This window comes from Trichosurus vulpecula, chromosome 5, assembly GCF_011100635.1.
Source record: "Trichosurus vulpecula isolate mTriVul1 chromosome 5, mTriVul1.pri, whole genome shotgun sequence".
Classification (NCBI taxonomy): Eukaryota; Metazoa; Chordata; class Mammalia; order Diprotodontia; family Phalangeridae; genus Trichosurus; species Trichosurus vulpecula.
Window position 1 is genome coordinate 106,331,603 of NC_050577.1, and position 15,883 is coordinate 106,347,485.

Consider the following 15,883-nt stretch of genomic DNA (forward strand, 5'->3'; position numbering starts at 1 on the left):
GACTAAGTATTCTTGAGAGATAGCAATCAACTCTAATTGGTTAACAATTAATGAGAAGAACGAATATTATAATAAGAGGTGGACTTGTTCTAATAAGGGGCTGGGGGACATGACTTTGATTGTGTCACTCTTACTCCCAGACCACCCCCAGCCCCAGGCAATCTAGACAAAGGATCTATTCCCCCACTCACCGCTGTACTGTGGGCTCCTCCCGTTAGGTGGTGTCTGAACAAGATTGAAGAGAATGTTAAATCCAATCTCATTATCAGCCCTATTCTTCAGGGGTTGATTTGACCTAGAAAAGAATGAGGAAATAGGAAGGAAAAAAATCCTGGATCTCTCCAATAGTAATTGGTTACCAATATAAGAGAAATAATCATTTCTCTCAATCAACTGAAAAAAATCTGATGTTATATGCAATGTTCCAAACTTGTGGACCCTTCCCAAACCCATCCCACACTGATCTCTATAATGTCTTCTCAAGTATCTCTTCTTTGGAGCCAGATTTGTTTTCTATAATGTTGTAACATTCATTTTCTATTAGTTATCCTTTAAAATCTGTAAAATTCAGAAAATCATAAAGCACTATATACTTTGACTAATACTTCCCTTATTTCTAGTCTAGGAAATATGCTTAAACCTTGCTCACTTGTTAACCATGCTTTTGAAGTAAAAGGCTGACAAAAGATTGGTATGTATTCAAATTTGTATAGTACTGGCAGTGTCAGAATTTCGAAGGTATTCATTGGTATGATCCTATGACCTAAAATTCTAAAGGAAAAGTTCATGAAATTGTGAAGACATAAAAAGGAGCCCTTTCAATAAAGAAGAAAATGGGAGCCACTAAAGATAAATGTGATTTATCATTTTAGGCATAGCTATCATTAGCATTTCAAAAAAACTATCCCAGTAGCCATAAAGGTATTATAAACTGTCAGAGCAGAGACCAGGGCAAACTTCTCTAAAACTTTGAGGAAGAAGTTAACATTTTCAGTCCCATTTTCAGTGTGGTTCAAGGACTAAACAAGAAATGATCATGGCAATCCTATTACAAGGCAGCCTAGGTGATAGAGTGGTGGACCTCAAGTCAGGATAGAACTGAGCTGAAATCTGGCCTTAGGCAGATCATAGTTGTGTCCCCCTGGACAAGTTACTTAAAACTCTGCAGGTCTCAGTTTTCTTAGGTTAAGTATTATATACAAGCTAGTCTAAGGCTAATCAGTAAGTGAAAGATCTTTCCCGCCCATAGAATAGGCCTCAGGTGGGGTCAACAAAGGGAGACCTGATTAGAGGCAGGCCCACACCCTTTCACTAACTAGATGGTAGGCTCCAGGCCTACACCCTTTTGCTAGTTCAGCCAGTGAAGCCCTCAGGGCCCTAAGGGGAGTTGCTAAAACCAGAGCCAATGGTATGTGCACTGAGTTCTAATCAATCAGATGCCAGCTGGGACTGTATAAAAAGAGAGCCCAGAACTGAAAGCAGCAGAACTGGGAGCAGCGGAACTGAGAGCAACAGGATTCAGAAGCAGACATCAAGCGAATATTGAGGCAACAGACATTGAGAGAGACTACAGAGCAGAGAGAACTGTGGAGATCCAAAGAACTTGGAGTCAAGAAACCAGGAGTCAGCAGAGCTTTGGGAGAGAGTGCTGAGCTGAGATAGGAGAGTTAGGATTTGTGAGTGCCTGTTTACAGGAAGGCCCTAGCAGGGGGTTGGGGGTTTCAGGATGGCTTGGGCCCTTGCTATAATACTTTGTTATAATTTCCTTGTTGCTGCATTGCAGTGGGCTTACTGGTTTTGGAATATAATTGCTACAGTATGGGACTGGAATTACTGGTCCTAGGATTGGATTCTCTTGTGTCTAAATAAATGTTATACTTCCTCTGCCTCCTACTTAGAGAATTTCTCATACTTTGCGATTCTGAACCATAGAGGCATGTTCATGGTCATCCTCGAGGTCATGAATCTTGCCTTACTGCTACAGCTAGCTATTATTACCATCTTCATCTGAATGACATCATGCCTATCAGGTTCTCTGAATATTAAGGCAATTTATAGAAAGTAGTATACATACAGAAAAATGTATATAGATAATATTGATGCCAGGTCATGATCACCAGACACCAAACAAAAAAACCACAAAATAGGAAAGAGAATGAACAGATGGAAGAAGACTCTGGTTGAGGAAAAAAAAATAGGTAAAGAAAAGTAGGATAGGATTTAGAGCTGAAAAAAACCTTGGAGATTATCTACCAGGGGTGGAGAACCTGGGGCCTTGAGGCCACCTGTGGCCCTCTCGGTCCTTAAGTGCAGCCCTTCAACTGAATCCAAACTTCACAGAACAAATCCCCTTAATAAAAGGATTATTTTGCGTGAATTTGTGAAGTTTGGATTCAAAGGGCCGCACTTGAGGACCAAGAGGGCCACACATGGCCTCCAGGCCACAGGTTCCCCGTCCCTGATTCTAGCCCTAACCCTTAACTTAATTTTTTCATTAACAAAAATCTATTTTCTCTCCTCCCCATTTAACAAACAAAACCCTTGTAAAAAATAAGTATAGTCAAGCTGAAAAACTTTTTCTATCAGCCACTTCAAAAGGGGCTAACCTCTTTATTTTTGAGAAAAGTGAGGCCCAGAGAGGTTGGGACTTTCCCAAGCTCACCCCAATAGTCATTAGGAAAGCTCAGAGCCCAAGCCCTCGGGTTCCAAATCCACTCCCCTTTCCAGTCTTCCCGATGGAGGAGGGAAAGCCGGGGACCACAAGCTGTTCATCAGCAGCACGCTTCTCTCGGGGCTAATTCGTCCCTCTCTAACATCCACCTTTCCCGTGGGTGCTGGGACCGTCAAGGCGCCGATTTCATTGGCTCCCACGCTGTTCCCAGGCCACTGACTGGTGATGGATGTTGCTGGGGCCAGAAAGGCGGGGAGGGGGGGGGGGGAGGAACCCAAACGCGCTGCAGGAAGCCTTTAATAAGCATTTTTGATGGCGGTGATGACGAGAGTGATGATGATGATGCTGAAGAGTGCCCGAGGGAGCTTGGCTGGGTGAGGGGATTGAGAAAGGGTAGGCATAGGAAGAAGCTGAATCAACAACTGGGGGGAGGGGGGCAGGGGGCGGAGCAAAGATCGGGGAACCCTGAGGAGACTTTAGGAGCTAGTCACTTGACCTCTCCATGCCTCAGTTTCCGAAGTTGTCAAAGGAGATTAATAACCTCAGAATGTGAGATCGACCAACGCTGCCTGCCTCGCAGGGCTGTTGTGAGGGTCAAATGAGCGCAAAGCGCTTTGCTAATATTAAAGCGCTACGTTTGCAATGCTCGTTGATGGTGCTGATGGAGAAGATGCTGCTGCTGCTGCTGAATACAGAAATAAGGAAGGGGGCTGGAGAAGGGAGAGGCAGAGTGCTACTGAGGTCCAGAAAGGGCCACTACTTCGATTCACAAAGGGCCATGGAAACCGCCCCCCACCCCCGGCGTAAACCCACCCCAGGCTGTCCAACTTGAGCTTTGGTAATAGGGGAGCTCAGGCTGCGGTCGCGCAAGGGCCGAGTCCAGCCCTCCGAAACCTCCAGGCGTCGCAGGACGCCCATCCGGGCTTTTTGCCGCGTCCCTTCTAGCTCGCCGGCTTAGGTCTTCCGCTTTTCCACTCCTCTCTTCTCGTGCGCACGCGCAAACGAAGCCTGAGGCGCTCCCGCCCGAGGAGCCGGAGGCGTCGCCCTAGACACTGGCCGGTGCAGGGGGGAGATGAGGGAACCTGATTTCCGGAGGACGTGACGTATAGGAGAGGAAGGCCCGGACCTGTTAAATTGGTTAGTGGTTTCTTCCAGCGTGTCGGGGTTACTGGGGTGCGGCTGAAATCGGGGGTTTCTTGGGGTCGGGGACGATTATAAACTGAGGCCCGGCTTGGAGCTCAGGTGTAGAGTCAGGAAGAGAAGGTCCTTTATCTCACACGCCAGAGGGACGCCCAGCTTAAAATAAGAAGCGGCTGCCATAACCCCCTCCCCCCTAGTCTGAGCAGGGCCCACGGAGAGCTCTCCGCGTCCGTGGGGGGCAGCGTGGCCTAGTGAAAAGAGAGCTGGGCTCGAGTCCCGGGGCAGCGAGCTTGGGCGAGAAGCGTTTTTTGCCTCTGAATCTGTTTCCTTGGGTGTGAAATGGGAATGATTGACTCCCACCCTTTCAGGGTTAATACCCGGCAGTAGGACCGCAGTCTGACACTTAGGAAACGCGAAAGCCACGCAGTAAAAACAAATGCCCGTATTGCGGACTATCGATTTAATTCATTTAGCGTGTACTGAGCGCCTGCCACGTGCCGGTTTCGTTGCTGGAGCCCTAGAGATTAAAGGCAAAAACCAAACAGTCCAGGGGGTAAACACAGCAATTGGATATTCCAGGCAACCTGTTGCTGCTTGCTACCCAGCCAGTTTGCTTGTTGGCCCGGAGTCTGGAAGACCCGCAGTTCAAATCCGATGCATGACCCTGGGCAAGTCGCTTAACTTCTGTCTGCCTCAGTTTCCTCATCTGTAAAATGGAGATGATAATAACACCCACTTCCTAGGGTTGTAGAGCTCAAATGGGAGTGCAGGGCACATAGTAAACACTATATAAAAGTTAGATGCGATTTTTGTTGTTAGCAGTCTATAAATGTTAGCTATTATTGTTGTCATTCCCAGCATTAATCCGTTGCATGATGGAAGAGAAACATAATTAGGAAATTAAATCTTAAGAAAACATCCATAAAGGCATAAGAACTAGCTGTGTCTGTGTGTGTGTGTGTGTGTGTGTGTGTGTGGCTCCCATCGAGGAACTTCTGTGAAGCAGGTGGGCATCTTTTCTCCAAACTAAGTCTTAGAAGGTTGCTTGGACCACTTGCTCAGAGCCACACAACCAGAAGGTGTCAGAGGCCAGAACTGACTCTCTGTCCACCATACTAAGCTGTCATATAAAGCAATACAAAATAAAATAGAATTCACCCCCACAGCTATTGTTGAGCACCAGCTATGTACAAGGCACTGTGTTAGGCTTTGGGAATACAAAGGCAAAAAAAAATACACCAGCCCCAGCCATCAAATAATTTATATTCTACTGGTGGGGAGCGATATGTACGCAATTGGTACAATTACAAGTATGTAATACAAAGTGAATTTAGGAAGAAGAGCATTAATAACGGGAAAGAGGGAGGAGGAGAAGGAGATGAGGAAAGGCCTTGGGTAGGAGGTGATAACTAAATTGTGCTTTGGAAAAAAGGGATTCTACCAGGTAGAGGGGAGAAGGGACCGCATTACAGACACGGGGGCACCTTAGGCAAAGTCAGGGCAAGGTGGAGATGGGGAACAGCTAACAGGCCAATTGGACTGAGACAGAGTAATATGAAATGAGACTAGAAAGGTAGGTGAGAGTCACATTACGGAGAGATTTAAATACCAAGCTAAGGATTTTGTGTTTTAGCTAAGAAGTAATGCGGAGCTCTTGAAGATTTCTGATGAAGGACATGCTCAGATCTGTTTTACTGACACTCAATGTGGCAGTCATGTGGAGGAGGGAAGAAAATGGAGGCAGGAAGAACAAATTGGGCTATGATTGGGGGGGTTTTCTGTACTGCTGCTCCCCAAAAGGAATAATTTGAGAGCAAATATTTTTGGGGTTGTCCCTGTTTAAAAATAAGGAAACAAAGCATGAAGTTGGAATAATATATATTCACTGTCTTTAGCTTTTCTGTTACTCAGTAAAATTGATTAATCATTATCAATGACAAAAGAAGGAATTCTCTTCAGATTATTTTTCTGTGCCAGCATATACTTTTTTTTTCTGTCACTTGGAGCATAGTTTATAATTTATGTTAATTGCCTCAGCACAATAGATCGAAGATGAAGTGAAGTGAAAAATACTGGACTTTCCTAAGCTTAACAAAAAATAACTTTGTTTTCTTTAGGGAGTATCATCTTCAAATAAGTGTTTGTCTTGCTTGATACAGAGACCTAGCACCATGTATTTTTGAATACTTTAAAAATATTTTCTTAGGATTTTCCAAAATCCACTTTTTTGTTCTGTAGTATAAAATAATAATCTCTTTAGGCTCTGTGATCATCATATAGTAGATGCAAAGATTAAACAAAGACAACTGTATACTTTTGCCACTGAGCCACACTCCCTTGACTCTGCTCCTTTCTCCTCCTCCCTCTTATCTTTAATTCCCTTTTCACTGAATCAGTCCATCAGTGCTAGGTTCTGGAGATGTAGAGACAAAAATGGAATAGCCCTTGCCCTCAAGGAACTTACCTACATTTGATGGAAGAAACAACATATATACATGTAAGTAGATATAAAACATATGTCTTGTAAATACAAGGTACTTTGTAGGGATGAGGATGGAGGGAGAGTCTCTAGTAGCTGAGGGAAATCAAGAAAGGCCTCACCAAGAGGAAACTAGGGATTCTAAGAGTTGGAGGTGGCAGGCAAGTACATCCCAAGCATGGTGGCATCTATGCAACTGCATAGAGATGAGTGGTGTACTCATATGAGAAACAAGGCTGGTCCCTAGAGGGCAGAAAGAAAAGTAATGGATAATAAGTCTGGAAAGGTGTACTGGAGCCAGATTGTGATGAATTTTAAACACCAAACAGGAGTTTACATTTGATATTAGAAGCAGTAGTGAGCTACTGGAGGTTCTTGGGGACAGAGGTGATATTGTCAGACCTGTACCTTTTCCTTGGACCATGTTCTGCTCCTAGGAATGATTCTCCTTTTTTTTTTTTTTTTAAAGAGAGAGAAGAAATTTAAACGACTTTTGTCAGATCTTTACTGTTTTCTTTCTACATTTCTCTCCAAAGTACCATTCGCTTTTCATATTGATAAAATTATGCAATGGAAAACAGCTTTTCCATGCCCTTAAAAAGGCCTAAGAGAGATTATGAAAGCTATTGAAAGGTGACAGATTGATGGCCTAAAGGACTAATATTCATGCAGGGCATAAGTTTTTAAACTCAGCATTGGAGAAAAGGTATTCTGTGTTCTTGGGTGAGTCTCCAGTGGAGAAATTTCTGGCAGCCCTTTAATGAAAAACTGTCTCTTGTCAGGTCACTGACAGGACCGCCTTTCATTTCTTTCTGTCTTATAAGTAATTCTTTTTTTACTCTTGAGGGACTTGGGCTTGAAAGAGACCTATCATTTTTCACTGTCTCTCTTGTTAACCTTTATTTCTGATTTTAACTTTTGTAATACAAATACATCCTTTGGGGGAAAAAACTTACAGTTTCATCATAGTGAGTTGTCACAGATATTTACTGTGTTCCTAAGGTAGCATGCAAATAACTTTGTCCTTTTGGCCTAGAATCAGTGGGTCCCTTTCCCATCAAATTCCTACTTTATTACAGCTGCCTTGTCTCTCGCTAGGCCTCCAACTCTGTCATTTTAACTCTACTTTATACATCTCTCCTGTCCATCATCGCTTTCTCTCCATGCACAGACATCACTCTGTTTCAGGCTCACATCTTTTCTTACCTGGACTGTAGTGATAGCCTCCTAACCTTCTCTCTCCCCTTTGATCTGTTCTCTACCCAGCCAAAATATTCACAGTCCAGCTCTAACCATGTTACCTCCCTACTCAAGCCTGTTGTGGATCCTTCTCTCCTGTAGGACAAAACACAAATTCTTTAGCCTAAGGCTTTCCACAGACTGGCTGGCGCTTCTGTTTCCAGCCTTATTTCACATTACTCCTTAAGGACACTCTATGTTCCAACCAAATGAGACCATTAGTGCTCCTTGACAACAAATTCCATCTCTTACCTTCTGCCCCATGTGCAAGGCATGTACTCTGTTGTAGACAAGAATATTGTAGAACTCAGAGTTAACCCCTCCCATACACACACACACACCCACATAGTCCCACAACACCAATTAGAACTTTAGAACTATTGGGAGCACTACTCCCAACTATTGGAAGTGCCCCTCACCTAGGGCAGTTTGGGTTAACCTTGCTTTCAGGTAGATTTGACTTAGAACACAGGCTGTTTGGGCAAGACTATAAAAGTGATTATTAGGACTTTAGTGGGGAGCTTTTGAGAACCCAGGGATCCTGCTTGCCCTGTTATCTTCCTGGACTGCTTTTACCTGAAGGTATGTGAAGATACTTTTATTAAATAGCTTGTCTGAACACGGGACTCTGAGTGATCCCTTGCAGGAGGCCCAACCCTCTCCTCTACTTTAAGAATCCTTATCTTCCTTTAGGGTTTAGTTCACCTGTCACCTCCACCTTAGCTCTCTATATAGTACTCTTCCCCTTCCTCTTCAGATTACCTTTATAAGGTATAACATACCCATCCTGTATTTATGAGGTTACAGATTTAGGGCTAAAAGGTACGTCAGAAGTCATTCAGTCTAACCCCCCCTCATTTTATGGATATGGAAACTTAAGGCCTGTATTATACTTCCCCAATATCACATAAGCACCTTATAGGTATAGAATTTGCTCTTTGCACCTAGTAACCACTGAATATTTGTGGAATTAAACCCTCTCCCTCAAATACTTTTTTATTCTTCTCTGGGTACATAATGTTAATATCTGTGTGCTTATTTTGGTCATGAGGAGTAGTATTTTGGGGAGGAGGACAGTGACTTACAGGTATGTTAAAAAAGGAAGAAGAAAAGAAAGAAAAATTGATTTACAAGGTTCTTATTATGTTCCAGGCACTGTACCTGGTAGGGAAGAAGGTATATATCTTTGGGACATAGGTACCTGTGCGAATAGATGACTGGATATCTGCTGCAACAGAGGAAAGAGAACAGAAATGTCTGTGTAGTACAGAAACATTCTCCTAGCTTGTGATGGAGTCTTAAATTTTGTTCAGGTCAGTAGTTTCTAACTCAAATGCATTTTTTTCATGGAAGGTTTGTTAGAAACATTGACTAGCCCATTTAAACACATAATAGACCAAAATACTGCACATTCGCAGTGAAAAAATTAGAAAACAATATTGCATTATTAGGCATTACACAAAACTAACAATAAATTGAAGAACATATCGGATTCTGGGGGAATGTAATTTACCTTTAATGCTACTGCTTGCAGAAAAACAGTTTTAATTGGTACAATGGAAATAATGCTGGATTTGGAGGCAGATAACTTGCTCTTGAATTCTGACTGCCATCTAATAATATCTGTGTGTCCTTGGACACCTCACTTAGGCGACCCTGAGTCGCAGCTTCGTTGTCCATATAGAATGAAAGGATTGGACCGCGTGGCTTCTGTTGTCCTTTCTGCCCCTAAATCTGTGTGTCAGAGGAGACTTGCAAAGAAAGAAGAAAATAGGGGGAGACTCTGTAGGAAATTTCTAGGTACTTTCAAGAGCTTTAAAGGTTGGTGACACACTGGTTCCTCATGGTCAATAAAGTTACAACATTTCTTTGCTAAAGGTAATCACTAGCATTACTTTTATACTTAATTGGTTGCTTTTTTGGCTCATAAATGGAACAGATAAGTAGAAAGATTTCCCTTAGGAGGGATCAGAGTTGTAAGCAGAGAATGGAAAAAATGGAGTAAGTTGTGTGTACATATAAAAAAGATTGTATAAGATACAATTAAATTAGCTGTGAGTGGTGAAAAAGTAAAATAGAGAAATAGCTATGTATGATCCCTCTGAACTAGGGTGAAAAGAGATAATAAGATATTATGGGAGACAGTTTTCCCATGCTGACCATGAGATGGCTCTGTTAAATCAGGATAGTTTCAGAGAAGCCTGAAATCTGAGGTGTAGGGAATAAGGAAGAATCAGAGGCAGTGAGTTTAATCAGCTTTGAGATATATACAGAACTTTCTGAAGTCTGTTGGCCTCTGATGGGTTTGTAAAAGGTGCCCCTAGTTTAAATCCTGCTTTCTATCATTCTGAAGTGATTCTGAAGTTTTCTGGCACTATAATGTAACAGCCTGGGGAGAGTTTTTTTTTAATAGTAGCTTTTTTTCTGCCTTTGGTTTTCAGAGGTGGAGTTGTTTTTCTTTTGGTTTTGGGTTGGATTTTGTTGTTCTTTTTTTCCTGTTTCGAGGACAACCCATCCGTGCTTAGGCAGAGGACCATCTCCAAGCTAGTTACTGAAACACTGGCTTAAAGTATTCCAGGTGATTAACACTGGCAGGCGAATTAACATATTGCAGATATTTCTCAATTTCCTACTAAAATTTCACGTCATATAACTATACTTAAGCCAAGAATATCTGACTCCTTTTTGATCTGGTATGCAATGTTACTTCTAGTGGCAGATAACTTAGATCTGATGTCTACTCTGCTATATGCCTTTATGTAAACATGTACTTTAGTATTTGTTTTTTTTATCTACTTCATCAAAATGTTATGAGAATTGTTTTCTTTCTGAAAGACAGAGGTCTTTGGAAACATGAGATGTAAAGTGTTAGTGTTTTAGGATTGTGGTTGTCCAGTCTTTTGCAGCTTTTCATGACCCCATTTGGGGTTTTCTTGAACAAGATACTGGAATGGTTTGCCATTTCCTTCTCCAGCTCATTTTACAGATGAGGAACTGAGGCAAACAGGGTTAAGTGACTTGCTCAGGGTCACACAGCTGTTGAGTGTCTGAGGACAGATTTGAATTCAGTTCTTCCTGACTCCAGGCTCAGCACTCTATCTACCATACCACCTAGCTGCCTTATTTTAGAATAGTGAAGGTTATTACAGGACAAAAGCAAAATATGCAGACTGAAAATGAATCACATCAAAATTCAGAAAATGAATAGTCACCATTTAGGAAATTAAAATCTTGTATTTGAGGACTTGGGTTTTTTTTAATGGTTCTTTTGGAGCGAGTTCACTAAAAAATATAGAACCACTAACAGCCTAACCCATCCACCAACCCCTTCCTCAAATTAATTTCAACCCTAAATGACTCAGGCCAGACTCAGTCTTGTAACCTAGAGGCTAAATGACCTCATAATTCATTAGCACTTTTCAGAGCCTTTTGTAATCCTCTGGGAAGAACAGTGTTCAAAGGACTGATAATAAAGACAGCAGTATAATTATTTTTCTGTAAAGATTGAACCTTGAGATGTCAGTCAGCATATTTATTTTGTAGATTGCTTACGTTGGTGTTTTCTGAAGATACGTTAGTGTTAATTGTGACCCTGGTAATCTGTTTCCCCATTCTCCTTACCAAGCAAGCTTACTTTAAAAAAAAAAAAAGGTAATTTGAATGCACTAAATGCTTATTTAAGCACAACCTAGTTAATTACCAAAAAAAAAAGTATAGCAAGGCAGTAACAGATAACATTTTAATTATATCAGCCCCATACACAGAAAACATAAACCATAAATACAAAGTATCGTGCAAAGGAATCAGTTATATTGGATCACAAATGTTTCTCAATTCCTAGCACAATAAAATCTGCCAATTTGCATGATTCATCATGACTCATCCTTCTTTTCCTAAATGTTTATTGGGCAGTCCTAGAATATTTCAAACTAACATGTTTATCATTCTTTTCCATTTGTGTAGGAATTGTCTACTGGCTCTTTCTTGAGATGTCATCCCTTTCAGAATATGCCGTGCGAATGGCTCGCCTGAGTGCTCGAATATTTGGAGAAGTTGCCAGCCCCACTGATTCCAAGTCCATGAAAGTAGTAAAGTTATTTAGTGAACAGCCTTTGGCCAAAAGGAAGGAAACTTACGATTGGTATCCCCCTCACAACACCTATTTTGCTCTCATGAGGAAACTCCGTTTCTTTGGTCTTTACAGGTAATGAAGAAACAGAAACTGGGGATGGTGAGAGAATTCCTGATAGATGAGAGTACAGACAAGATGCCTAAAAATCTTTCTGTCCTTTAGGATGCCTATCTTTATGTTTATATGCTTTTAAAGATAAAATTGAAAGAAAGTGAAAGACTTCTTCAAAATATATATAGCTTGCAAACTTTCAACAATCAAACCAATTTTGTGTATGTGTGCTTATTGGAAGACATTTGAATTTTCAGGTACCTGAAAACTGGCTAAAATTGTGCAGTCGCTACTTAGAGTTAGACATCCACACTGTTAATGAGTGCTGAATGGTGCTGGGAAAAGCAGGTACAAATACCATGCCAAGAAATAGCAGAAATGTTAATGTGTTCAGTGATACTGACAGCAGGACAGCAGCTTCAGCTCAGTAACCTCTGATCTGCCTGTTAGGTGTGGGAACCTCTGTCATTCTTACAGTAGTGCTTTCCCTGGAACTATTATTTCTGCCCACCCTGTTGAGGCAGTTTAATTTGTACCATTTTTGATGTCCTATTTTGTTCTAATTAAGCTGCAGACTGCCATTAAGGGTTATGTTTACATTTCAATTAAACGGAATCTTATACCTGTTAGTTCACTGGGGAGAGAACCTATAGGAAAAGGAAAATGGGACTCGGGCAAGAGGAAAAGTAGGATCCAATATTTTTAATTTCAGAACTCTTATGTTAGCATTTTTTAATTTGGCAAGTCATTGAGATACAAAAACATAAGAGAATATATTTGCCACTCAGGATAGCTAGACACTAACATATTAGTAAGAAATTACTTTGTTTCCCTCATACATTATTATACGTTGTGGCTATGTCTATCATTTTCATATTGCTTTTCCACAGACTATTTTTAACCTGAGGCAAACCACCCATTATACTCTGGGTATGTCTCTCTGCTGACAGTTGATTTTTGCCCAGTGACTACAAAGTTAGTTTTAACAAAATAAAAAGGCAAATCTGCTGAAAAAACAATCATAATATGTATGAAAAATCATATACATTTTTTTAATATGTGTGCCACTATGTCCCAGCATTACCTTGGATAACTTGCATTTTTTTATATCTAGTCCGCCGGGACAAGAGAAATAAGTGTTTAGAATCTAGCAACTATACAGACAAGCTAAATCATACCCTTATAATTAATTTTAAATTATGGTATAATCTCATTCAAGTTGTAAAAAATAAGTGAACACAGCTGTTTAGGATATTGACAAACGAAAGGCAATGAGATTTAAGGAAGAAACTGTAAGGTTTCTTTTATATATTGTCTGTCAGTAGGTAAACCTGATTTTAAAATATACAGAGCCAATACGTTTGAACCCATATGGATGCTAGAGGGAGTTTTGTTATGGTCTTCAGAGTAAAAATTAAAATGAGTACCTTTAGAAAAAGATTGGAGGTGGAGACCTATACTATAAGGAAGTAGATGAGGTAGAGAGAAACAACAGTATTCAGTTATTCCGCCTCAGCAGGCAGCTTGTTCTGAGAGCTGCTGCCTAGGAAACGGGAAAGGAAGTAACCTCCTCTCTAGAGTGCCCGAAGGGGACTGCAGAAAAGCCACCTTGTCTGAGTAACTCTGGATGTCGGGCAGCACATTTTTTTCAGGTCTACAATAGGATGAAATACTGAAGGTTTTTGCAACTTAACTTTCTTAGAGAATAAATTTCATCATGATAGCCTAACATAGCACTCTTCTAGACAGAAGGATTCTAATTCATATTTTATAGTCTTAGTACGTGCCTTTGCCTTCCTATTGTGTTGGCACTAAAATATTAGTTACTAATAATATTTTAATTTTAAAATTTTCAATGAAGTTCGATGTCAGAAAGTCTTAGAAAGTATAAATCGAATGACATAATACTTTACCTATCCAGAATACAGCAGAAAAGGAGGAAGTGAGGGGGGAAAGAAGGCCTCAGAGTGGTCAAGATAGATGAATGTATCATAAAGTCCATATATTATAATGCATATACTTCACCCACGGGAGAACCCCTTAGACCCTCATCTACATCTGTGGACTCTTATTTTACATACAGTTCTTAAAAATGTGGTTATCTTATTTCTAAGCTCACAACAGATTAGAATCAGCAAATTAGAAGGGAGGAGAAGAGTTGCTATAGTTAAACACATTAACAAGAGTGAGATCTAACTGCTAGGAGCCTGATAGCAAGAAAAGAAACAAAAACTATAAAAAATACATGATTCTAAAAATATGGTCTGGGACCTTTTAGTTGGGGAAATTGGGCCTTATTCACAGCATCACTGTATAATAGTACATTATAATAATTACTGTTGTCTGTCATCAAGAAAGGATTAAATTTTATTTGTTATCCTCTGCTTTATAAGTTAGGAAAGCATTTAAGTTAAAAAATGGGTTAAAGTAAACAAATTTTGTTCCTTAAAGGTGTAAATTCTCAGCTGTCTAAGCCAAGGGTTCCCACTGGCTGAGGTTTTTTTGTATGTTAGGATCAAATATGAATCCTATTCCTAGGAAGTACAATAAATATAGATTGGTATCATTTGCAAAAGAATTTTAGTTTCGCTCTAATACATATCCTAACAACTAGCAAACATTTCTTGGAGGCTTGTTTTTTTGTTGTTAAAATACAGGCAGCCCTCCATCTTACACACACTCAATTTACAAGTGATCTACACTGACGAACAACCCTTGGAATCTGATATCCATGGCACCGGAGCTCCCTCCCACCATCGATACCCTTTCCTGCCCATGTCCTCCTTTCTGACCTAGAACTCTTAACGTTAGCATTTTTTTTAATTTGACATGTCATTAAGATACAAAAACAATACGCTCTTTCACCTGAGCCATTTCCCAATGATTCCCTCCACCACAATTGCTGTGGTAGCTACGGGAGCCCCTATACATTTTCTTCCCTGTTTTCTTGTTTAATCTTCCTTTCTGTGCTGCTACAGAAACTTTCCAGCTTCTAGTAGGGAGCCTCTAGATTCTGCCTTCATTTCCTTAGTTGACTTCTGGCCTCCCACAGGATTTCAGGGGTCATGGGGGATTTGCTATCCAGAGCTACTATTATGGACCTGAGGTATATCATTAGTGAAATAGACTCATAATCCAGCCTAGAAGCTTAGCCACAGTCTCCATCATTGTTTCTATGGGAACAGGCATTCTGAATTTCAAACAACTCACTTACCAATGAACTTTTGAAATGTAACCTATTCATAAGTTGGGGACTGCTTTGTGTTCTCCATAAACCTAGTCGGGCATGTTCTCTTGAAAAAGTCGAATATTGATAACCATTATCATCACGATCATCATCATTATCAGAGCTAGCATTTAGGTATCACTTTAAGGTTTGCACATCATATTACATGTGTTCATTTATTTGAACTCTACAGGAACCACCAAAGGGAATGTTGCTATTTGAATGTGCTTAACCATTTTTAGTTAGAGTTAACTGATTAGTCATTCTCTTTTTCTCTACTCAGAGATGAACATCAAGATTTTAAGGAAGAGCAAATGCGACTAAAGAAGCTTCGTGGAAAAGGCACACCAAAGAAAGGAGAAGGAAAACGATCAGCTGCAAAGAAATAGTTTGGGACCAATCTTTGGACCAATCAGTGACTGAGATCAGAAAGAAGTACATATGCTGGATATTTTCCCACTCTCTGCAGTAACACAGCTTTCCTAAATTGATGGTTATTAGTCCAAGAATCATCCCTCTCACCTCATCACTCGTCATACTGGATTAGGATTGGATTCTTGAACATGTTTTGGCCTTGATGGTTGTGTGCATATGTCATCTATTATATTCTCAAAGGAATTAGTAACATGTAAATGTTTGCTAATTTTCTAGCAAAAAAAAAATCCTCACTAAATGAGCATCCTGTGGTTGCTTCTTTCTACCCAACTAGCCACTAATTCTATGCATCCATATTTATTCCCTTCCCTCTTTTTACTCAGCCAGACTCACTCCACCTAACCTCCCATTCATTCACCCATTTTCTTCACTCTCCTTTGAACCATACTCCCTTTAATCTGTCTGTCTACAAGCTTTTTTGAGTTACCTGGCAAGAAGGAAGGAAAGAGGGATTTATTAAGTATCTACTGGGAGATAGGGGCTACTATTATCCTCATTTTAAAGTGGAGA

The 15,883-nt window shown here is 40.6% G+C and overlaps 1 protein-coding gene across 2 annotated transcripts; it reads left to right on the forward strand.

Moving 5' to 3' along the window:
* Window positions 1-3,662: 3,662 nt before the first annotated feature.
* MRPS33 (mitochondrial ribosomal protein S33) lies at window positions 3,663-15,643 on the forward strand. Of its 2 annotated transcripts, XM_036760427.1 has the most exons (4): window positions 3,775-3,808; window positions 8,682-8,842; window positions 11,493-11,733; window positions 15,222-15,643. In XM_036760427.1, exons 3-4 carry the CDS (start codon window positions 11,519-11,521, stop codon window positions 15,325-15,327), a joined length of 321 nt encoding a protein of 106 aa, XP_036616322.1. In that variant the 5' UTR covers window positions 3,775-3,808; window positions 8,682-8,842; window positions 11,493-11,518; the 3' UTR covers window positions 15,328-15,643. The 2 variants fall into 2 exon arrangements, with proteins under 2 accessions (XP_036616323.1, XP_036616322.1); XM_036760428.1 differs by lacking the exon at window positions 8,682-8,842 and having other exon boundaries at window positions 3,663-3,808.
* Window positions 15,644-15,883: the final 240 nt, after the last annotated feature.